The 24,065-nt window shown below is 44.4% G+C and overlaps 1 protein-coding gene across 2 annotated transcripts in view; it reads left to right on the forward strand.

Moving 5' to 3' along the window:
- Positions 1-24,065, forward strand: part of LOC111868051 (O-acyltransferase like protein) — a 150,891-nt gene that overhangs the window by 61,909 nt on the left and 64,917 nt on the right. For both annotated transcript variants that reach the window (XM_033752914.1, XM_033752915.1), the window contains exon 3: positions 4,087-4,403. In XM_033752914.1, coding sequence (XP_033608805.1) covers positions 4,087-4,403 — 317 coding nt within the window. The remainder of the gene's footprint in view (positions 1-4,086; positions 4,404-24,065) is intronic.

The raw sequence follows: 24,065 nt of genomic DNA on the forward strand, positions 1-24,065 counted from the left end.
ACTGCCTAGCAACAGTCGTTGTTTGCAGAGCCATTATTTAACGACTGTTTTATAATTACTAATTTCTCAGTCGTTGCCTAGCAGCGGGTCTACATGTCACAGTATAAACAGAATTAATTCACTTCAGGTCAGTAATTCTGGATGATGTATTTGGAGGTCCTCAGTAGTTTTAATGTGACCGTGTAAACCGGATTTTACAATTCAAATTAATTCGTTTTCCTCCGTCTGTCATAATGTGTCTGTGTAAACTAGGTTTTGCAGCATCTGGCGAGTGTTGTGAGATCTAGAATCCTTCAGTAGTGTGGTGTGCCAGAGATGTGTGTGTGCTGGAGCAGGGGAGGGGGTGCGGAGGAGGGGAAAGCTGTTGCAGCCTGTGAGGAATCCTATGAAATGGCTGTAGCAGAACACAGTGAAATAGTTTCGGAATCATTGCATTGTAAGTAGATTTCCCCAAGCAAGAGAGCTGCAGGATGGAATAGAGCACAGCTAATTGATGGGCCCCTTCAAACATTAATCCAGTCTGTCTGCCATCCGCGGGTCAGAGCGGGAGAACAGGCTGAATTTCTCGACTTGCTTCAAACAGAAAATTACTATCTCCTCCCATGCATAATGGAAACTCTGTGCCAATGGCGAACACGATAAAGGATTGGCAGTTAATAGTTTTCTTGTCTATTTAAATAGATGAGCAGAGAGCAGTGGAGGCTGTAAGGTAAAGATAAAATTGTCCCAGTATTTAATTAACACGCCATGAAGATGTATGGGGGAGTGGAAGTATAGCTCCACCGTTTTTGAACGGGCAGTAGATGAGCGGTCAGCTTCTGGACGCTGTGGAGCAGAGAAAAAGAACTCTTTCCCCTGCCAGGAATCGAACTTCTCTTCCCAGGGATAAGTTTACATTCTTTACTTTACGTCCTGGGTTCGAGTGCCGGGGGTGTAAGATTGTTCTCTTCTTCATGTCTTCCAGACCGACTCTGGGGCTCACCCAGCCTCCTATCCAATCGGTACCCGCGGCTCTGTCCCCCCAAGCTAAAGATGGAGAGGCGTGAAGCTGGATATTCACCTCAATTTAGTACCCAGTTCAAAGAAAGGTGGACCTATACCTGTACTCCCCCCATACGCCTTCATGGTATAGTGCACAGGGACAGCCTTACCTTTCTTACCTTTATCTTTAACCTAAATTAACCTTATTTTCCCCTGAAAATTAGATTAACCAGTGCAACAGGACGCTGCAATGTAATACTAAACTAATATTTGTAGGGCGTATATATACCCCTGTAGCACAGACAGTGAATGCTCCGTTCTGAATATTTACTTTGCATGTGATTCACCTCTAACTTCATAGAATTTCTCAATCAAACAACTCCCAGTACATAAACTTTTTATAGGACGTGACATGTAATTGCAACTTGGGCCAGGAATACTGAACACGTGTAAGTCCTTCAAAATATCGAGGCCGATTTCATTTTCACGATCACAGTACCTTATTTGGTTCATGTGAGAACGTTAAAGAACGCGTTTGGAAACAATAAGTTCTGGGAAGAACTTTACTTTGATACGACACGGACCTCTTAGAAAACGACGCGTCAAACGCATATATCGTATGTATATTCATACTTTGATACGACACGGCCCTCTTAGAAAAGACGCGTCAAACGCTTATATCGTATATGTATTCATTGTCGCGGTAACGTTTTTACCGAACCGTTGCCTAGCAACGATAAAGGGATACACATAGGCACAGACTGATGGGAGGGATTTATGAAGTACGCCGTTGAGATGGGTTCCGGTGTCATGATATACATACCAAATTTCATAATTCAGGGATTCAAAATTTGATACAGGGGAGAGTTACAGACAGAGAAAATGGTGAACGCATAAGCCTAATTTTATTTTATATATTTTTTTTCAGAATAAGGAAAGTAGGCTAAAAATATTCTTTTGTAGGAAAATATTTGGGCCGTTAAGTACAGATTTCTAAGTCCTTCAGGCTGACCGCAGCATTGGCCACTCACGGACTGACGGCCCACTCATGTCGTTGAAACGTGACCAGTGAAAACATTGACACAGCGTATATATGCCCTTATTGCACATACTTGTCTTGTCTTTCTCTCTCCTCCGGGATAGCTGTTAAGCGGGTTAGTATCGACTTGGTTTCTATGGCAACACACTCTAATTGTCACTCCACTTGCATACCGTTCCCTCCCCCCACCCCCAAAGCGACCGTGTCGTGAAAAATTCATCTGCCAGCCATCTCCCAGAGTAAAGAGATGTGTAGGTTCTGGCCGTGGTGTTCCCTGAACTCTCAGGGCTGTACTGTTGCCAGGAATAGCATTGTTACAGAGTTAATACTTAGAAATATGTCAGAGGATGACGTTTTTGATGGATTGTGTAAATTTTATCAATCCAGATAATAAAGACATAAGTTTAGCGTCTTTTAAAGAGAGTTGAAATTGGATAATTTGAATACTGATTTTTAATTAACAGCAACAGGAAATAATATTTGACCGAAGAGAGATGAAGTGACAGAAGGTTGGAGAAAACTGCGTAATGAGGAGCTTCATAACTTATACTCTTGAAGTATAATTAGAATGATCAAGTCAAGGAGGATGAGGTGGGCAGGGCATGTATCACGAATGGGGGAGAAGAGGAATGCATATAGGATATTGGTGGGAAAGTCAGAAGGAAAGAGACAACTGGGAAGTCCAAGGCGTAGGTGGGTGGACAGTATTAAAATGGATCTTAGATAGGATGGGATAGTATGGACTAGATTGATCTGGCTCAGGATAGGGACAGTGGAAGGCTTTTGTGAACACGGAAATGAACTTTCCGTTTCCATAAAATGCTGAGAAATTCTTGAATAGCTGCAGAATTGGCGGCTCCTCAAGAAGGGCGCAGTTTCATGAGAAAATAAGTAAGTAAGTAAGTAGCAACAAGAACCGAAGTGAACGGAGAAGTTCATGGAGGTAGGCCTAGGCCCACTGGGGCTGTAGTGCCAAGGGGGGGGGAGTAGCAACAAGAATATGCCTTAATTATCAGATATCGAAAAGTACGCTCGCCAGGTTACCAAGTTTCGACTGAAATATTTTTTGACTGACAAATCTACTTGCTTGCTTGGTGTTCTCTTCGATCCGGAAGACGGGTGCGATGCGTTCCTCCGAAACGTCTGTGAAGATTTTGTCAGAATACACGGGGTCATACTCCAGGAGCCAAAATTGTTTATATTCACCGTCGCTAGACCGTCAAATAACGCGATGTAAGATTTGAGGTTCTCACAGCGGTGAATATCAAAATGATGGCGTTCTGGGATGTGACGCTGTGTACCTTTTTCTACCCTGAAGTTGGAGGCGATATGTTCCTCCGAAATATCTGTTCACACAAGATACACACGGCATCACATCTCAGAAGACGGCATTCTTTAAATATCACAATTCTAATATCATTTTATAATAGTTTCCTTCTTCAGGGGACATTTTTAGTAGATTGTAAAGGTTTCTGAGAACCATTTGTAACATTCGGGATTATTGGGTTTTGGAAGGTGGACAGAGTTCACAAACCCAGTAAACCCAAGTGTTTAACTTAATTTCATTAGGAATGAAACGAGGCGTGAGAAGTCGCCATGTTGTACACGCTCATGTCACGTTTTTCATTTTTAAACTATTGGACCGATTTTCGCGAAACTTGGTATGAATTACGACAGTGAAGGCAACCTAAGTCTTAAATTTTCTACACACAAGAACAACAGCAACAGACATGGCGTACGTGCAACTTGAGATGTGTACACCAACTTCATATAGTTTAGGGTCAGTAAATGATATATGCTAGTATGTACTTGTACCGGGTGTTCCTAAAAGAATGGTGGGGTTTCATTGCCGTATATCTTCGGCAGTTTTTGGTGATGAAAAGCAAAACGTATACGGACTCATAACGCGGCTCTCAAATTTTCATTTTGTATATCGCGCTCTTTCCTAGTTCCATTTCCGACAGTTAGGCGGCGTGAAATGTAAGATGGCGACCCAGCAGGAGAAGGTCTATTGTTGGTTGTTTCCACAACTGGACAATGATTCCAATGACTATATTTTCCAACAGGACGGTGCTCCCACACATTTCGATCGCAGATGTGAGAGGTTTGCTTAATCTGGTTCTTCCGCAACGATGGATTGGACGTGCTGCAGATGAAGATGCCCCCCTTCTCCGGTGGCCACCCCGGTCCCCGGACATAACTCCATGCGATTTCTTCTTGTGGGGGTACGTGAAGGACATGGTTTATGTACCCCCATTGCCCCAATCGCTCCAGGATCTCCGAAACAGAATCAGTCGTGCTGTGGATACCATCACACCTGAAATGCTGCAGCGGGTGTGGCAGGAATTCCACTATCGCATTGATGTGTGTCGGGTAACGAAAGGTGCGCACATAGAGGCTCTTTGATGGGTGTACATAAAATTTGGACAGTTAAGCTTCCGATTGACACATGTTATGATTGTACACGGTAAGAAATACGAAATATATACGTATCTAAAACCCCACAATTTCTTTTAGGAACACTCTATATATAAAAGAAGAAATGTTTGTTTTTGGCACACCAGCGCAAATCTTTGGCGTCAGGTCGCCGTAACATGTAATATTTTCATGTTGGCGCTGAAAATTTTATTCTATTACATAACTACTAAGCACATGATTTGTCAGAGATGGCGGGTAAATCAATTCCTTTATCGCGTCCACATCTTTATCTTTATCCTTGCCTTCTACCATGTTGCTTTTCCATCTCTCTTATATTTCATTTCCCTCTTGTTTCCTGCCTCTCCTTGACGATAAAATATCTCTCTTAACCCTGTTCTTCCATTCATCTATCCTCTGTTTTCTACCTTCCATATTCCTTCGTATCATGTCGATTCCATCCTGTCTTTACTGCTCTCCATGTATTGTAACAGCAGAAGATGGGGGTTTCCCCGTATAGAAGTATCGGTGCGTTAGGGGTTTCCCCGAGCGTGAAAGGAACTGACTATGAAGTTTCAGTTGTCAAGTTGTGTACCAAAACAGGCATATTTCTCATCTGATGTATTTTGTTATTTGTTCTAGCTTTTAGATTTTTTAGGTGGCTCTTGGCAGACTAGACTCTTGATATAAAACAGTTGTGGGAAGGGGGCAGCTCTCAGTACCCGCGTTTTAAGCTGCCCGCGCTAGAAAAAAAATTGACGTTTGTGTAACTTAGGATCCTCGTTATGTATACAGTATTTCTACTGTGACAGTGAAGTTTAAGATTACAGTTCAGACTTGCGTTAGGACACCTGTTGCCGCATGTCACGGTGAACTGCTTGTATTCCTGCCCCCCATATGAGCTTGTACACGTATTGTAGTTTATCGGAATTGATGGAGCCTAATCTTCGCGGGCTGTGGACTGCTTTCGCGCTGGTTTCTTGTTCCCCTTATTCTTCGAGCACGAAGGTCGAGGTGATATGTTACTCTGAAACGTCGGTTGACTTTCAAAGGACTACAAGACCACCGCTCTGAGAGCCTCAAACCCTGCAGCAAGAATTCTTACAATGCAGTTTTATACTGTAACTAAAATATGTTATGAGGCCGCGCGATAGCTCAAGCGGTTAGTCGCTGGCTTCGCACCGCGGCGGCCCGGGTTCGATCCCCGGTCTCGTCAAATGGTATTTGTGGTGGACAAAGTGGCGCTGGGGCAGGTTTTATCTGAGTACTTCGGTTTTCGCTGCCAATCTTCATTCCATCAAATTCTCCATCATTATAATCACCCGGGGCAGGCTACAATAGGCCAATCAGTGGCCGCCGTGCCGAGTGGACCCAGTTGGATTCCAACCCCCCACCCACTAAGCGAATTAAAAAAGAAATATATGTTGTGGATGTTTGTACGATATAAATCCTGTCGGGAATTATGACAAATCCGTGGTATATCTGAATCCGCGTTATAACGAGGGACTCTTAAATCTGTGCAGATCTCCTTTGTAACTTGGCATGGTTTTGTATCAAATAAGTGGCGCACAGTTTTGTTGCCTAAGTCCACTCTTGCTCACACCATTTTGTGTGCTACAGTTAATTTAGGAATGCCACTTGGTTGCCGCGGATTCTGCTCCGCCATGTCTATGCCTCCCCATCCCCTTCCAATTGCTGTCCAAATGACCTCTTAAGTAAACTTCATAGCTGTCCCACTGTTTACTATTTTTTATGATGATGGCCGGAGACTCGTAAACTGTTGGCAATGATATAACTGCGCATACGTAGGTTCGTAACACGATAAAGTTGTATTGGTCTCGTACAGCCTCCACAAAAACAAATGCAACACTTCTCGCAACAAGTTTGCAAGTTACAATGTAGTGCCCTGTTATGCCTATGGGAGGTACACATTTGAGCTCAGTCGGTATAGCAACTAGGCAACGAGCTGGGCGACTGAGGAAACTGTTCGATTCACGGCAGGAGAAAGAAATCTTTCTCTTTATAACTTCCATACCTGTTCTTGGGTCTCTTATACAACAGGTAAGGCTGGGGCCACACGAGCGCACAAAATGCGTCTGTTGTAACGTGACGTCCGTTATAGAAATAAACAAGAGGCGAATTCTATACGCTTTCTTCTGGTTCCATTGCAGACAAAAAACTACGCACCGCATTCTGCAACTGTGTGGTGTCCTCAGCAACGCTGTAACGGACGTACTTCGTGCGCTCGTATGGCGCCAGCCTGAAGTGGGCTGTTTTCACGATTGCATGATTTAAGGTAGTAGCCAGAGATGACATGATATGTTGCAGTGGAGGAAGGAATATGCAGAATGCAAAGAAATTATGAGTAGAAACAGCCCTCGGGTTATGTAAAGTCGCACATTATACTGAAGTTGGCACTAACTTCGCTAACAAATGGCGGTCGCTCGGTCGGTATAGTTCGCTGCCGGACCCAAACCATGGAGTTTCTTTTTGTTTGTTTTTATACTGAAGCTCGTACCCTCGGCTTGTCATCCGAACGCGAACTCGCTCATCGGAAGTTCTTTCCGAACAAAAACGAACACCTGAGGACCAAAACTGGAAGAAAAAAAAACGAATTTAACGCCGCCCATTCTGTTCATCTTAAAACGCTGTGTTTTGGTGGGAAATCTTGTGCCAGTTCATGCTTAAAAACAGCTTCGACAATTTTTACTGTTAATTTTATAACACAGTAGCGTCTCCAGTAGTCAGTAACATAAATCAGGATGTTTCCGATGCGCACACACACACACACACACACACACACACATATATATATATATATACTTTACTCCGTGGCCTGTAGTCCGCAAGCGAATTATACCGACCGAGAGACGCTTGTCGGCGAAGTTAGTGCCATCTTTAGCGGATGGACGGTGTCGCGTGGTCAGCGCAACGGATCCCCACGCCCTTTAATTTCGGTTTTCTAGACCGGAGCCGCTGTTTCCTTGAAATAGCTGCTCAGTTATCCTCGCGAGGCTGAGTGGATCCTGTTCCAGAGCCACTACTTCTCAGAAATTCTGGTAGTGCCGGGAATTGAATCTGGATCTGTAACCAGAAACTCTGACCACTAGACCACATAGGCGGTCGATATGTTACGTTACAGGCAGCGTTATTTGTGATTTCTATTCGTTGGTCGTTCGGTGACGCAGTCCCCCAGTCATAAGATTGAGCCTATGGGAAATAGGGATTCGCGTTGCGAAATTTTCGCTTTGCAAACATGACTCTTCGTACGAGCGGAGACCGTCACTACGCGGTGCTGGGCTGGTACAGATATTAAATTCCCCGATTTCGGAACGACTCGAAGAAGAGAAGAAGAAAACGAGGAAAGTGGAAGGAAAAGGGAAAAGAGAATTTCGCGAAAGTAAAATGCCATAAATTTTCATACAGTTTCGTATAAGCCGTACCTCTGTGAATTTTGGAGCAGCGATCGAAGGCAAATCCGACTAACTTATCTCACGGCGTAACGTTTATGAATTGTATTGGGAAGGTAACCGATTCGAATCTCGGGCTATCCTATACGCATTCCTTTTCTCCCCCATTCGTGCTACATGCCCTACCCACCTCATCCTCCTTGACTTGATCATTCTAATTATACTTGGAGAAGAGTAAAAGTTACGAAGCTACTCATTATGCAGTTTTCTCAAACCTTCTCAATCTATGTTCCTCCCTTAATATCAGAGACCAAGTTTTTCACACCCACACAGAACCACAGGCAAAATTATAGTTTTGTATGTTCAAATTTTTATGTTTTTGGACACCAGACGAGAAGACAAAAAGGATCTGAACTGAATGGTAGCAAGCAATACCCGAGTTCACTCGCCTCTTAATTTCCTCCTGAATCAGGTTTCGATCTGTTATCGTTGTTCCCAAATATCTGAACTGTGCCACATTTTCAAAACAACTGTTTCCTATCTTTATGTCATGATTTTGCCCTGCATTTTGGTGACGAGACAGTAACATATACTTAGTTTTCTCTGTGTTTACATCTAGACAAACCCTTTACTTGCGTCAATTAATGTTTGTATGATTTCTTTATGGTATCTACATATATAGAAGGGGGGCGGAATTGATGCAACGTAGGTAGTTGTAGGTAGTATAAGGCTTTATTTCTTTTGGGACACTCTGTACCTTATTATTACTGGGCCCCAATCAAGTGACTCAACCTGCCGGTGGTGACTTTGGTTTAAAACCAATATCAAACTAAATTGTCTACACTCCCACCCCTTCCAGACCACAACTGCGCATGTTCTCTGCTTGAGGGCTAGTCAGCGCAGAATGCCAGTTACGTTGGGCTGGTCCTATGTACGCGATAGCACCGTGCTTTACTTGAAGAAACCTCGTGTTTCGTGAGATACAGGGGAAACTCCCGTTCAAGACCGCGTCATAGCTCCAGCGGTTAGTCTCTGGCTTCCCACCGCGGCGGCCCGGGTTCGATCCCCGGTCTCGCCAAGTGGGATTTGTGGTGGACAAAGTGGCGCTGGGGCGGGTTTTCTTCGATTACTTCGGTTTCCGCTGCCAATCGTCATTCCACCAAATTCTCCATCATCATAATCACCCGGGGCAAGTACAGTAGGCCAATCAGTGGCAGCCGTGCCGAGTGGACCCAGCTGGACTCCACCCCCCCCCACTAAGCGAATTAAAAAAAACTCCTTTTCAGAAGTCTAGGGAAAAGTTTTAGGAGTGTCCTATTTCTGGGAACGGTTCCCACCAGATGACTATCGAATTGTTCTCACATATACTTTGTAGCTTTTAGAGTTTTAAATCACGATTTCACAGTAAACATAACAATGACAGTCTATAAGAGGTATATTTTCAGCAAACGTCAACGCTATAGAACTGACCAGCGATGCTGTATTATCGACCGAAACACTGCAGTTTTCTGCCATCTACTGGCCGTATCATGCTTGACTGAGGCTTGTTTTGCATTTCGTTTCCATGGAATCGACATCGTCCTGCTTAGACTAATTATATATCGGTATTATATTACACCGCTGATCACAGTGGCCGCGCGGTCTGAGGCATGCACTGTCTTCGCTCGCTTGGAAGCCGGGATCGTGGGTTCGGATCTGTTTCCTGTGAGGTACGGACCGAATTCTTATATATTATTCTTGTACACTGCCGGTCACAGTGGCCGAACGGTTCTAGGCATGAACTGTCTTCGCCCGCTTGAACACGGGTCGTGGATTCGAATCCCACTCGAGGTGTGGTTGTTAGATAGTTGCCTTGCGATGGGCTGATCCCCCTTCGTAGGAGTCCCAATGAGTATCTGTAAGATTAGGAAACTGAAGTGAAACGAAGCGTTTTCAGGGATTTCCTATGCTCCAGAGGGAGCCACAGGAATATGAATGAATGAATGAATGACTGAATTCTTGTATTGCATTACGTTCACCAGTTGAAGTATAGGTGAATGGAAACCGTCTGTGCTTCATTGTCGTACCTACTGTACCCGGCTTCACATACACACTGAGGGTACATGTATCTCCTGGTACAGTAAAATGGTAAAGCTATCCCTGTAACAGGCCGTGAAGGCCGTCGAGGCTCCCACATTTTCTAGACAATCTGCTCACAGATGGCGGTGATTTTGTCAGCCTTACGCACCGGCCGCCCTTTACCCCCAATAATATTCCTGGTATTCATTTCTGTTAGAGACTGAGTAGACCCCAGGGCCATAGTGCGGCTGGAAGGATTAGGTCAATTGAAAATTCCAGTGACTTCATAGGGAATCGAACCCGCGACCTTCTAGTTTGTAGCATAGTGCCTCAACCAACCACTCTCTGGGTACAGTAGCTCTGCTTTAATGCAATCACGTAACAGCCTCGTTCAAACCTGATTTGTGAGTTAAGTAGTGTAACGCCCGTTGAGAATTCAGCAGGAAGTCTCAGTAATGTTGTAGTACCGCCGGATTTGAGGCTCTCGCAGCTTTAGGTATAAAGAACGTAACGCCGTGTAGTCCGTTAGAATTTCAGTGACGTTTCGGAGGAACTTACCCGCCTAGTGCTTTATTTTTTCCTCCCACTTTTTGCCGGATCTTTGTTTGCCTTATTTAACCCTGAAGACGTAGGCGGAATGTTACTCCGAAATATCTGTGAACGGTTTCCAGGCTACACGCCCTCATATCCAACAAGATGTATATTGTTTATATGACAGCTCTGGAGATTAGTGATAGAACAGAAGAACATGTTCCGAATGAAAAATGCAGCATAACGGCTGTCTACGAACCAGAGTACGTCCACCTGTGTAGGCAACCTTACGGAAGAAAAGTCCCATATAAGCATGTTTCAATTCCCGCGGGCATATTCGTACCGGAAGTACGTTGAAAGTAGAATCTAATGCTTCTTATGATTACGTAGCGGTGAAGTTCACAAACTGACCATAATGCACCCTCCTTCCCGTATACAGAGGCGTAAATATTGCCACGATTTTGGTGACTGTAGACGGGGTTTGAATTGGTAATTGGATTTATCGGACTCTTTGATACAGTGCGTGACTACTCTTTACATTTCACTATTACACTCTAGTGTCCACAGTCACGTCTTCACTGCCGTTGCCTGGTAGCGGCTTCCAACAACGGACGCTGTCCTTCCTCTGGGTTCCCGAACTGTCTCCGGCCTCAGCTACCAGCTTCTCACATTCAGACTCAGACTTATTTTACGAGTGGCCTATTACCGCCAGTTCGTTATTGCGCGAAGCTCCTTGAGGTTCACGACCAGAGATTTATTTTTTCGGCCGAACCCTTGCAGTCCTTGTGTAACATCCTCGTGTGTATCGTACATATAGCATGTTACTAAAAATTCTTCCTTTTGCACTATATACATGCCCTCTGTCAGGCCAGGCTTTGCAAAGTAGATCATGCGTGTCTTATCTTGTGATATAACGGTAGCTTAGTCACTTGAACACGCTTACGCTCTTATCCTGTTTATAACATGTCGGCACGGACCTCATGGAAAACACCGCTCCCATTATTGCTGTATTCTGCTGTTTCCAGAGCCGTTACTTAGCAACGGCTGTTATGTAGCTGTCTGAGTATCTCTCCCCTGTAATGCTACACCCCAGACTATTGGCGACCAGTACACACCCCGTACCAGAATGTAACAGGATTTTCACGGGAAATAGGATGACGTCAACAGAAGGCAAGACCGATAAATACTTAAGTGCTGTGCGGTTATTGGTTTAAGTTAGCCAAGACTCGGCACAGATCCCTACATAGTTTGGTATCGCCACCCTGATAATGGCTGGCCTTCGTGTAACCGATAGCTGCAACTACCAGGAACTCTAGGGATAATGTTCCTTCGGTCCTCTGGTTATTGATTTACAATTAAAATTGTTGAATGCGTTTGTTTGTAGCTTACTGATCCCTAAACTGCAAATCAAATATGGCTGCTGTTTCCTCTCGGCGCAAAATGGGGCTATGTTTCCAGTTAATAAGTTTACTCGATTTTTTTTACTTTCTGATATCGTAATATTTGCCCATATTATATATATATATCTCGCGAAACTGACCACTCACTCCAACTAGTGCCGAGGTTAAGGAAATGTGGATCTATACATCCACTCCCCCATACGCCTTCATTGCATAATGCTTAATTAGTTAAGCACAGGGACAACTTTTCATTTTTACCATTCGAGTCTGAGTTACTGACAGCGCCGTAAAGGACGCCGCACACTCTTAAAACCTGAAGATGGAGGTAATATTTTCCTCCGAAACGTCGGTATCCGACTACAAGACTACAGTATCACAGCCAGAATATCACTTTGCTTGAATGTTCAACACATTTGTTCAGTGTTGTATACAGTGTTTTGTATCATTGTTGTGTCTCCACTCGTCCATTTGTGAGAAGTCCCCCCCCCCGATCGCACCTTCGTCCTTGCAGGAGGCGCATTGATGGATAGAGGAATAAAGTAGCCCACATGAAATGGGCCTGTGTACAGGAGAGTTGCCCATAAACTGGTTTAATATCACGTGCTAAATGCTATTGGCTATAACCGCCAAATATAGGGAAAAAAGTGACAGCNTCTGTACTGGCTCAGAGGTATCTCAATGCTTCCCCCATCTACCAGAGGTGTTAGAGACTACTGTTGGACGGGAAATATCCTTAATTTAGCTCAGTGGCCTCCTTTGGAGACATGAGGTTCTTTTACGTGCCGTAAAGGTACGACACGGGACCCACGGCTTAAAGTCCCTCCCGGAGGACTTGTTCCCTGAATTTTTCCGCCCTTAAAAATTCCACGACCTCCACCTCCGTTATGAGGTGGGAACGTTACCCCTAGACTACGGAGGCCGCTACAGAGCAAATGCTGCTCGAGATGGTTCAAGTTTGTATAGAAACAGGCGTGACCAGAGAGGTTTGAACGGCTGCTGTACTGCGATGTGGTAAGCAAAAGGAAAAACTACCACATACTCAATTTTCCTGGATAGTCTCTTTCCAAAAACAGAAGATCGCATTAAGTGGAGGAACTGTTTTGGAAGAGACTGTGAACCTGTCGTCTGACAGATTACTGATGAATGAATAAGCACCATATTGAAATACACATTTCACGTAGAGGTCTATTTTATTATTATTTATTTATACTGCAAATGGGGTTTCCCCGGTGACAGTGACACTACAATAAGACACAACACACAAAATGACACACCACACTCAAACAAAACACAGCACACAAAACTACAGAAACATTAAAGGACACACTACACACAATGAATACAATGCAAATACAACTACAAGTACAATTACAGCTACAATAGATGCATGTGCCGGGTACAAGTCTATAGCGTGTCCACTGGACCAGCCTCGAGCAGAAGTGTTCATAGTAGTAGGTAATAGGCAACGTTATCTCTTGGCTTTAATTAAGCACCACCATATGAAGGCGTATGGGGGGAGTGGATATATAGATCCACGTATTCTTGACCTCGACACTGCCCACTGTATCTATAGTTGGTTGGATGGGCTCCAGAACATGTTTGAACGCTATCTCTTGCTTCTACCGGGAGTAGAACCCAACCTCTCTGTGATAGCCTGGTAGCTAACCCGGCTTCATGTCCAGCGTAATAGCTACATTTATTGGAAGTTGGTTCGTTAGGAAATAATTGCTTTTTCTTTTTCCTTTGAAACTTCAGAGATCTCCTCACGCCCAGACCCACAAACCCTGCCGAAATGTCTTCCGCTCAGCGTTATAATGTCGGACGCAAAGGTCAGTCCTATAAAGGTCACATTGTAATAGCCTTTGCCTTTTACGTAAATTGGAGCCTGAGCGCGACTCAACCTTTAAAGTGCGGGTGGAGGGAGACTTGCATTTCGTTGTGTACCCAATTCGTGCTTTGTGTCTGTTTCTGATGAAACTGTGCTTAACTAATTAAGCACTACACCACGAAGACGTATGGGGGAGTGGGTGTATAGATCCACATTTTCTTGACCTCAGCATTAGTTGGAGGTGAGTGGTTAGCTTCACGTCCCGGCCACTTTACATCAGGGGAAAGAGCCCCCGGTACCCATTGGATAGGAGGCTGGGTGGGCCCCAGAGCCGGTCTGGTCGATATGGAGAATATTTTTGACCCTACAGAGACTCGAACTCCGAAACCTCGGTCGTCCAGCGCGTTAGCCAGTCGCTGTACCGATTGAGCTATCGGGACTCCGTATGGGATCGTAAGTAAATCGTGGAACCATCGGTAGAGGTAGGAGTGTGCTTGGTGTAAAGAAGCCTTGCAGAGTTGGTATGTTCGGAACTGTTCCCAAAACTCTCGTTACATCAGCTGAATATTCCGGGTTGTGCTGGTATTTGCAGTTGCACTGTAATGGGAGTGCAAGCACACGGTTAGCCCCCGCATCTGATCAGGTATGCAAATTGCCGTACAAGTTCCAGGTTCCGGGCGATTGAAACAAACCGCGTTAGCAAAATTGAGAATGCAGCCCTAACTAAGCGTGCTCTGTGGCTAATTGTACAGAATAGATTTTGTTCAGCCCCCAGAAAACATCAATATGAAGTGAAATATCTCACGAGAAATGAGTATAGAGACGTTTCGGAGAAACCGTCTCCATCTTCAGTGTTAAAAGATTAAGCCAAGCAAAGAACCAGAAGGAGGAAACAGCGCTCTGCTTGAAGAATGCTGTATTTTTGGATGTGGCACCATGTAGATATTGTATAAAACGACGTTTCGGAGTAACGTATCGTCTCCATCTTCACGGTAGAAAGAAAATTCGAGAGCGTGGAACCGGCGTGAGCAGGTGGCTGCAGACCTGAAGATAGAGACAGTATATTCCTCTGAAAAATCGATTAACTTGTAGAGAATTAGAAGGGAGACTCAGTAAATAGGTTACAAATAAATATACTCGTAAAACATAAAACATATGATATTAGAACCTGGAAAAAGAAATTTATTTGTCCACCAACATTGATACACTGGTTCCTTACCAGCGCATCAAAACCCGCAGCATAGAAGTCTTTTTCACTGTTGTTTCGGCAACTTCCGCACCTGTTCGGGCGTTATTTGCGACTTTTCGAACGTCCTTGAATTTCTAGGCCAAGTTTTGAACAGCTTTACGCGACAAACAATTCCCATCCTACACAGGAAACATTACTTTATGAATATTCTTTGCATTGATGTCATTTTGCCCACAAAAGACGCACAATAGAACACTGATATTCGGTAGTAGACTCGAGCACGGTCGCCATTTTGACTGCTAAAACCGGCCTTTAAACCTGCGCATGCGCTTCTACCTAGACTGTCATGAAGCTGGACTGTGCTGCTACCTAGTGACACACATAGAAAACCGATTACACCTATTACAGCTGTTTTACGTTACCTATTTACTGAGTCTTGTACTTGATGTTTCATCCCAGAAGATAACACTGTTCATTACCGTATTCACAAGAGCCCGTTACTGGCCCTTACCCTGAACCGGATTGAGTCTACAACCTCATCCGTTTTCTGTCAGATCAAACTTAATACGTCTAGGTCTGCCTGTTGGTCTGTATTCTTTAGGCTTTCCTGCCGAAATCCTTCTCTGGACCAAGCGTGCTGCATCCCCTGTCAGTCTCGTCTTCCTTGACTTGATCGCATGTTACGAAACTGCTCACGTTGCAGTTCTGTCCGGCCTCCTATTATTTAGTCCGGCTGGGTCCACATTTCCCCCCCCCACTGCCCCCCAAATCTGTAAGATCGATCTTTTGGACACTATGCTTCATCCTCATTTTTTTTTTATTGAAAACGAATTTTCGGATATTGGACCTTGTCTCCGTCCTCAGGTTTAGAGCCACGTCAGTTGAGCCCAGTATGGACTAGATCTCTCCGTTGGACTCAGCAGGCTTGTTACCTGAGAACGGAGACACTCAAATCTCCGAAACGTAGTTAGAAATAAAGATACATCATTGTGCCGTCAGCCTGTGACGTGCGTTACTGAAGTACGCACTGTATGCTGTACAGAGTCGGGTTGTAGAATTATAGATGAATTGGAAAGGATTTGGAAGGAAGCGGTCGTGGCCTAATCTAGGTAACGTCCCATTATTTGCCTGGAAGGAATTCTGCGAAAAGCTTCAGTCAGGATATAAGGTCTCCCGGTCAGGATTCGAATCGATTACCTCCCCGGTACATGGCTAGAGCCTACTTGTGTACCAGCCTGTTCGGTGAGACCAAGTTTCACACCCATACAGTTTCATTTATGTAGTTTCGCGTTTTAGTATTATAGAGAAGTAATGTATTCATTTGTCACACTGACAAGTATAGCACAGCTTCTAGAATGGATGTGTTCATCAGTAACGTTTAAAATCTGTGAATAGACACATTTTTTTTTCAATAACTTTAAACGAGAAGAACGCCAGTTGATTGATTCAAGCGGATGTATGTTACATGTATGACGATTCAAGAACGAAGCTTTATCTTTAAATCTAAACATTTTTAAAATGCATTTAAATGCCTGCGTTTTAATTGCCTTTTCACTTCAAAAGGAAACATTCACTTTTGTATCCTTTTATGGTACACACAGGTAGAAAGTTAAATGAACAGTATTACCGTCGCTTTGAAATAAATTGTCGGTATTGGTACATGATTCATATATTTTGAATCTGAGCTTTACGTCTAGACACAAAACTACAGTCTGTGTTTTTACACCTGTCCGCTCTCAGCGACATGCGCAGTAGATTTGGTCGAGTCCGCTGAGTTAAGGGTTGTAAGGTGTGTCGAATACCTCCACTGTAGCCCTGCGAGTCGTAGGAGGCGACGAAAATTGAACCCCGTGCCTGGGGTTATAACTGGACCTCCCTGTCACTGGGGGACAAAAATACAGGGACGTGGTCCTCCAGGTTGGGGGAGTCTCGAATCTGAGGCAGTAAAATGAGGTCATGAGTCTCACGGGACTCGGACCTGAGAATAACTGAGCTGGCGAGGGCCAGCAGCAATTGCGAACGACAGACCCATCCTCTCGTCAGAGAGGATATTACATAAGGAGTAATTGTAAGCGTTAGTTGGAAAAGAAATTGATGGCCGTGAGTCTCAAGGGGGTTGTTGCCTAGACGAACTGATTGGCGGTAAACCGCCAGTCGTAAAGTAACTCTGACTCTGTGCTTAATTACATAATGTGCCATGAAGACATATGGGGGGGGTGGAGGTATAGCACTACCTTTCTTGACCTCGACACTAGATGGAGGCCAGTGGTCAGCTTCACGCCTCTGCCGCTTTCCTCCGGGGAAAGAGCCCCTGAACCGATTGGTTAGGAGACTGGGTGGGCCCCAAAATCTGCCTTAACGCTTTGGAGAGAAAACTCTTTCACTGTTGGGAATGGAACCCGGGCCATCCAGCCCGTCGCTATATCGACTGAGGTATCCCGACGTCTGTCTTGGGGAGCATGGGGCCCTCGGTTAGAGGACGTCAACATTCCTCACTCCTCCAATGCAGCCCCAACCACTGCCCCGCCATTTATTGTCATACTCCTCACTGCGCCTGAGTGTAACACAAAGCAGATGCTGTTTTTTTAGATGTGAATTCTGGTTTAATTGTGAGAAATATGGCAGTAAATAGCGGGGTAGCAGCTGCGGCTGCATTTTGGAGGGAAGTTGTTACACTGTATTGTTTTTTTTTATTGCTAGTGGGGTGGGACTAAGTCCTTTGTACTGCGGCCACTTGTGGCCTATTGTAGCAGCTCCAGATGATAGGTGAGGGTGATTGTGGAGCAATTGACGGAATGAAGATTGGCAGGAGAAACCGAAGTACTCGGAGAAAACCTGCCCCAGCGCCACTTTGTCCACCACAAATCCCACTTGACCAGACCAAGGATCGAACCCGGACCGCCGCGGTGGGGAAGCCAGGGACTAACCGCTTGAGCTATGGCGCGGCTACTGGTACACTGTAACTAGAGCCCTGTTATATCCCATACACATCCTGCAGTCCTCGTCGTAGTAGACTCGACCAAATGCACTGCGCATTCTGTTGAGAGTGGCCAGGACCAATAAGACGGACTGTATGTACATGTGAAAGCATATGCCGTGTTCCTACCAAAACCTTGCATATTTGCCCTTTGTCCTTACAACACACAATTTTGACTGAACTTGTTCACATGGAAGAGGTACGAAGGAGAGTCAGTAAATAGGTCACAAAGAGATATACAACGTAAAACATGTGATATTCTAACCCATTTTATTTCTCGACATATCCTCCACCAATATTGAGACACTTTCGCTCTCCTTTTACCAGTGGGTCGAAACCCGCATCATAGAAATCTTTTCGACTGTTGTCTCAGCCACCCCCGTTTCAACCTCTTCGTCATCAGCGAAACGTTTGCCACCAGCTGTGAACCGTTTTAGGCGACAAACCTACCCACCGCAAACATGAAACGTTTATTTCTTTATATCCTTTGCATTGAGTCTTCTTGCCCCCTACCCCAAAAGAAAACGCACAACAGAATGGTGCTCTTCGGTAAACATCTCAAACACGGTCGCCATTTTGACTACTGAAACCAGCCCCTGAATATGCGCATGCCCGTCTGTTACCTAGACTGCCATGAAGCTGGACTGTGCTGCTACCTAGTGGTACACATATAAAACCTATTACGTCCATTACAGCGATTAGTTCTTCACAGAACTTCATTTTTTGTTTCGGTCGGGATCGTAACCCACAGTTGTAACATTACGCCTATGAGAAGTAACGATTGACGTTGTGAAATTTCGCTTTACGAACCCTCTCCATTGTAGGGCAACGTATGCGTGGGCCACTTTTGTTCTGAATCACAGTTTTATATTCAAATCGCTCCGCGCTAATTTTACGCGCCGCGTGCCCCTTCCGTCTCTCTAGCTGCATTCGCCAGATAATGTGAACGTATTTTCTCTGAAAGAAACTTTGTAATGGATTCTCGAGTGAGGCCATGATGTAATGAGAACTAATTTTCATGCAACTTTAAAGCAATTGAAGTTAAACCGTTTGCAAGGAGCATTACATTACAGCATTAGGTTTGAACTGCATCGTCAGCAAGTTATTGTGGTTGCTTGATAAGTGGCATGAGAAAGGGCGTAACTTATATTGTACTTACGTCGATGCTAAAACATCGACTGGTTACTCCAGGCATGGCATTCACTTGCGGCGACTTTACATTGGCGTCACAGTCCGAACTTTATCGCGTCTGAAAGTAGATCCAGTGATGTATCATGATAGTAGCCAACTGGACAGACTGCATCCGGTATAATTCTTCCATACTCCTTCACATAAAACGAATTTTAAGCGTGAAATTTAACATCGTTAACGAAATTTCGAATTTCCCTAGCAACATGTTATGGCATGACGCCTGAAAGCCGGAATGGCGGAAGCAGAAAATGTGACCATTGCTAAACAAGCATGTCTCCTTGGCGACGGATACCCATCTGTTTGGAAACGGTATTTTCTATGCGGTCCGTACCGATGTTATGGAAAGAGATCCCTGACAGATTGTCGATAACAACTTTGCGGTGGTCAAGCGTACGACCGTTAAAGTAACTAAGCTGCCGTTGTAGCATGATCTGCTTTGCAAAGCCTGTACTGACAGAAGGCTTGTATAGGGCAAAAGCAAGACTTTTCAATAACATGCTAAATGTACGATACGTACACTTGACGAAAGGCCAGAGGGGGTTGGTATTGCGAAATCTTACGTTAGAGACGACGACACCTCGTGCTGAATTCTCAGCGGACGTCATGTTATATAGTAAATGGGTCCATAGGGGTCGGTCCCTGAATTGTATTTATTTTCACCTATTTTTCTTTAACTTCTAGCTGTCTCTGTCTTTATGTTCATAGGAAACAATGACTGGTTTGAATGTGATGACCCTAATTAGCTAATTAGTGTTCGACGAGGAAGCATCAAGACCACTTGAAGTTTATTTGAACTTCGCCAGTAGAATAATGAGCAGCTTAACGCTCCTTTTCTTGCAGGGTTTCCTTTCCCATTAACAAGTAAAAATATTGTCAGTACAATCCCCCAGAAAATTCATTGTTCTAATTAAATAGGAAACAACTGCCTTCTTTTTATTTTCGAGTTAAGTGCCTGACGCAGCAATGCTATGGTGTTATGGAAAAAGGAGTTAAGTCCCAAGATGGTCAAATAAGTACGTCATAATATTCGCCTTATTGAAAGAATCAAATTCTAGAAAGTAAGTTCAGTGGATATAGCCTGACATCTAGTGAAGTGATCGTGTACTATGTATGCTCCCCTCGATCGATCGATATGCGCTTGGATGTCCGTTTGTAGATGGCACTGCGAACAGCGGGAACAATTTCAGTGCTACGTTAGGAAATCTTGTGACATTTATGGATGGTTCATTTATCGGCGCTTGTAATGCTTGAGACTTATTTTGAGTCGAATCACCTGAACAAATTGCTATAAACGTAACGCTGTAGAATTTATTCGGGAGATGGTGGGTTTAAATCTCAATAGAGACAGCGGCCATCTTGACTGAACTTCCACATATTTGCCTCAGCCCTTCAGGTAATTTCAGGAATATTCCATCGCCACTTCCTCCCAAATTCTTTCGAAATAATCATTTATCATGCACTCATCATCCTATCATTCGACGCTATGTAGTCTTGACTACAGACAGCCTCTTAAAATAGCCCACTAAAGAAAAGTACTTTGATATTTCGTCATAAGATAGCAGTGCTGTAGCAGTATTTCGAATCCTTTCGTTAAGATAGCGCTACAGTCGTCCATGCATTTTATGCAGGTAGTTCTCACATATACGGGCAGATGGCCTTGCTATCTCATGTGATAAATGTCTCTCCTCTTTCTCTGAACTGCCTTACCTTCATAGAACGTTCAATTTAAGACCGGCCACTGTAAAATGAACTACTGAAGATGAAGTTACTGAAACCTTTTTATCCTTCATAGTCCTGAACAACGCGTATACAAACATTTCTGGAACTAATGGCCTGCTTTCCTTTTATGGCACTTTATTTGGTTCGCCACGGACCGCGTAGAAAACACCGCGTCCGAAAGCATTGTTTGTTGCTTATATGTTCGTTGCGGCGGGAACGTGTTTAGCAAGCCGTTGCCTAGCAACTGTAGCTGGTATACAGAAACACGCAGACTGCAAGGTAATTTTTCAAAATAAATAAGTAGGCAACAAATGAACACTCTTTGGTTTGAGGTTCCCACATCGGCAGTTATAATATCTTTTGGGCGTGACACCTTTAGTCCGGTAAAAGTTGAACATCTCGAGGAAGATAGCGCTGCCGTCTTCCGGACCGAATAGTAAGGCAAAATACTGCAAGGGGCAGGACTCAAATACAGATCGGTGTATATATTGAGATTCTCACAAGAGTGGTTGTGAAAAGTTCTGTTTCTGGCATGTAACTCATTGTAGACTGTTGATAGTCAAACCACGTTTTGGAGGGACATGTCGCCTCCGTCTTCATTGTAGAAGGCAAGTTAAGCACGACTCAGCAAGAAAAGCCAAGCTCTGATGCATATGTTCCATTTTTGTAACAAAAGGAGTGTATTTTTCTGGAATCATTTACTAATTAACAAACTAATTTAATGTAACTGAGCACTCCTTGAGAAGCTGCTAGTTGCGCAGCTACTCAGGAATTTCCCAACATCTTATGGAACCCGCAGGTTCATTACCGTATTCACAACAGCCCTCCACCGGTCTCTGTTCTGTGCCAGATCAGTCCAGTCCATACTACCAGATCCTGTCTCTCTAAGATCTATTTTAATATTATCCACCCACGTACATCTTGGTCTTCCTAGTGGTCTCTTTAATTATGGCTTTTCCACCAATATTCCAAATGCATTCCTCTTGGCCCCATTTGTGCTACATGCCCTGCCCACCTCATCCTCCTTGACTTGATCATTCTAATTATACTTGGAGAAGTGTACAAGTTATGAAGCTCCTCATTATGCAGTTTTCTCCAACCTCCTGTCACTTCATCTCTCCGGTCAAATATTCTCCTCAACACCCTGTTCTCAAACACCCTCAGTCTATGTTCCTCCCTTAATATCACAGATCAAGTTTTACACCCATACAGAACCACAGGCAAAACTATAGTTTTGTATATTCTAGTTTTTAGACAAAGAGCCTCGCTCTGGCTTAACTTTGTAGCGTCAACAAGAGCTCTTATCCCTGTTCCAGCCTGTACTTCTACAGGTAGTAAAACCACTCGCTTATCAAGCGATATTGCCTCTTACTGATGTCATAACCCAGTTAGTGCTTGAGCCGTATCTGGGTAATTCCCTGAGGGAACTGGTATAGGTGTGGCGCTCTGCATGCACATCCCAACCTGGATCCTGTCCATGGACATTCTCAGCCTCTCCAAGCACCTGCCGGGATGGTATTTTGATTAAGCCACGACCACTTCCAAATCTTTCTTCCATTATCGTTCAACACTATAGCCAGGCCCTCGACAACACCTTTAAAAATATTATTCACCCCCATTCCCTCAAAAGAGACCTACAGATGAGCGCAGCATAAGTTGGTATTAAGTCCTGCCCTTGTACTCAACAAGGAGTTAGTAACAGACCGAGGAAGGCCCGTAGGGTTGTGAGACGTCGAGGCTCCCACATTTTCTCTAGACAATCGGCTCACAGATGGCGGTGAGGTTTTCAGCCTTACGCGCCGGCCGCCCTTTCCCTCCAGGAAGAATTCTGGTACTCATTTCTTTCAGAGGCTGGAAAGATTAGGTAAATTGGAAAATACAGTGACCTCATCGAGAATCGAACCCGCTACCTTCCGGCTTACAGCATAGTGCCTCAGCCGCTACCGCTAGAAAGAAAACAGTGCGACATATGAATATTATTCCTCTGTCTTCAGGGTCCAGGGTTCATCGAAAAAGTAAGTGCCATTTTACCAGACTACACGGCGTCATAACCGAGAAGACAGTAGGCCTGGTCTTCGTGTCTACCTTCCTGAGTGCCTTATCTGAAAAGGAAAAGCGTTTCTATACTTTTCGTGGCGGGCTGAGCCCTCAAAGTTTCGCGTGTCTTTTGTTTTATGTTTTCCAAAAGAGTGACACACACGTAAATCCTATCCAAGGATCTGGTTCCTACTTCCAAGAAGGTGCGTCCTGTTCCTGTTACAAATAACGGATCTGGTAACGGCTTTAAGGAGCATGATCACTGAACTATGCGTTGCACTGCCATGCCGAAAGATCGTTATTGACGTTTCGGAGCAACCTTGTGCCTCCATTTTGAGAGCAGACAAGGTATCAGGTTGCTGTGTCCTATGGGTTGATGTTTGATCTACTTTTATATACCGCATCATGATGTAAGGTGGAGTGGAGATATAGCTCCACGCATTGTTAATCTCGGCAGTATCTGAAGGAGAGTGGGACAGCTTCACTACCCTGGTCCGCGCTGTAAAGGAGGCTGGCTCGTCCCCAGATTAAATGTGGAAGCTGTCGAGAAGAGAATGTTTTGTTCCTGACGGGAATCGAATTCCAGTTCATATGTCATCTAGCCCGTAGGTTAGGCCACCTGTTTGACACTCCCACAGAAGCTACAGACACTACAGGTGTCTCCGGGTGAAATCACGGCTTTCTGGAGACATTTGAATGCGGTATGAAGCTATTTATTTATGAATTCTTCATGTGCAGACGAACATGTGTTGGGGCAAGATGATAGAGGTTATGTAAGAAATGACAACATCACTTGAATTAATGTGCGGTGCGATGTTACTGGAGATGCCAGTGTCATCACAGACGTAAGATCAGTCAACTGATAAGTCAAATATTTACACGCAAGGCAACTTGGGAGACGTGACAAAAGAATTCTTAAGCCGTCAGGAACCATATTTAAAGTTCATAATAGTTACATAAGTGAATGTGTATTTAACTAAGCTGTGCGCCTCTGTGGTCTAGTGGCCAGACTTCCTGGCTACAGATCCAGAGGTCCCGGGTTCGATTCCCGGCGCTTCCAAAATTTCTGAGAAGTAGTGGCTCTCCAACGGGGTCCACTCAGCCTCGTGAGGATAATTGAGGAGCTATTTCAAAGAAATAGCGGTTCTGGTCTAGAAAACCGAAATTAACGGCCGTGGGGATTTATTGCGCTGACCACGCGACACTCTCTATCCGCTAAAGTTGGCACTAACTTCGCCGACAAGCGGCGGTCGCTCGGTCGGTATAGTTCACTGGCGGACTACAGGCCAC

This window comes from Cryptotermes secundus, unplaced genomic scaffold (assembly GCF_002891405.2).
Source record: "Cryptotermes secundus unplaced genomic scaffold, Csec_1.0 scaffold815, whole genome shotgun sequence".
Taxonomy (NCBI): domain Eukaryota; kingdom Metazoa; phylum Arthropoda; class Insecta; order Blattodea; family Kalotermitidae; genus Cryptotermes; species Cryptotermes secundus.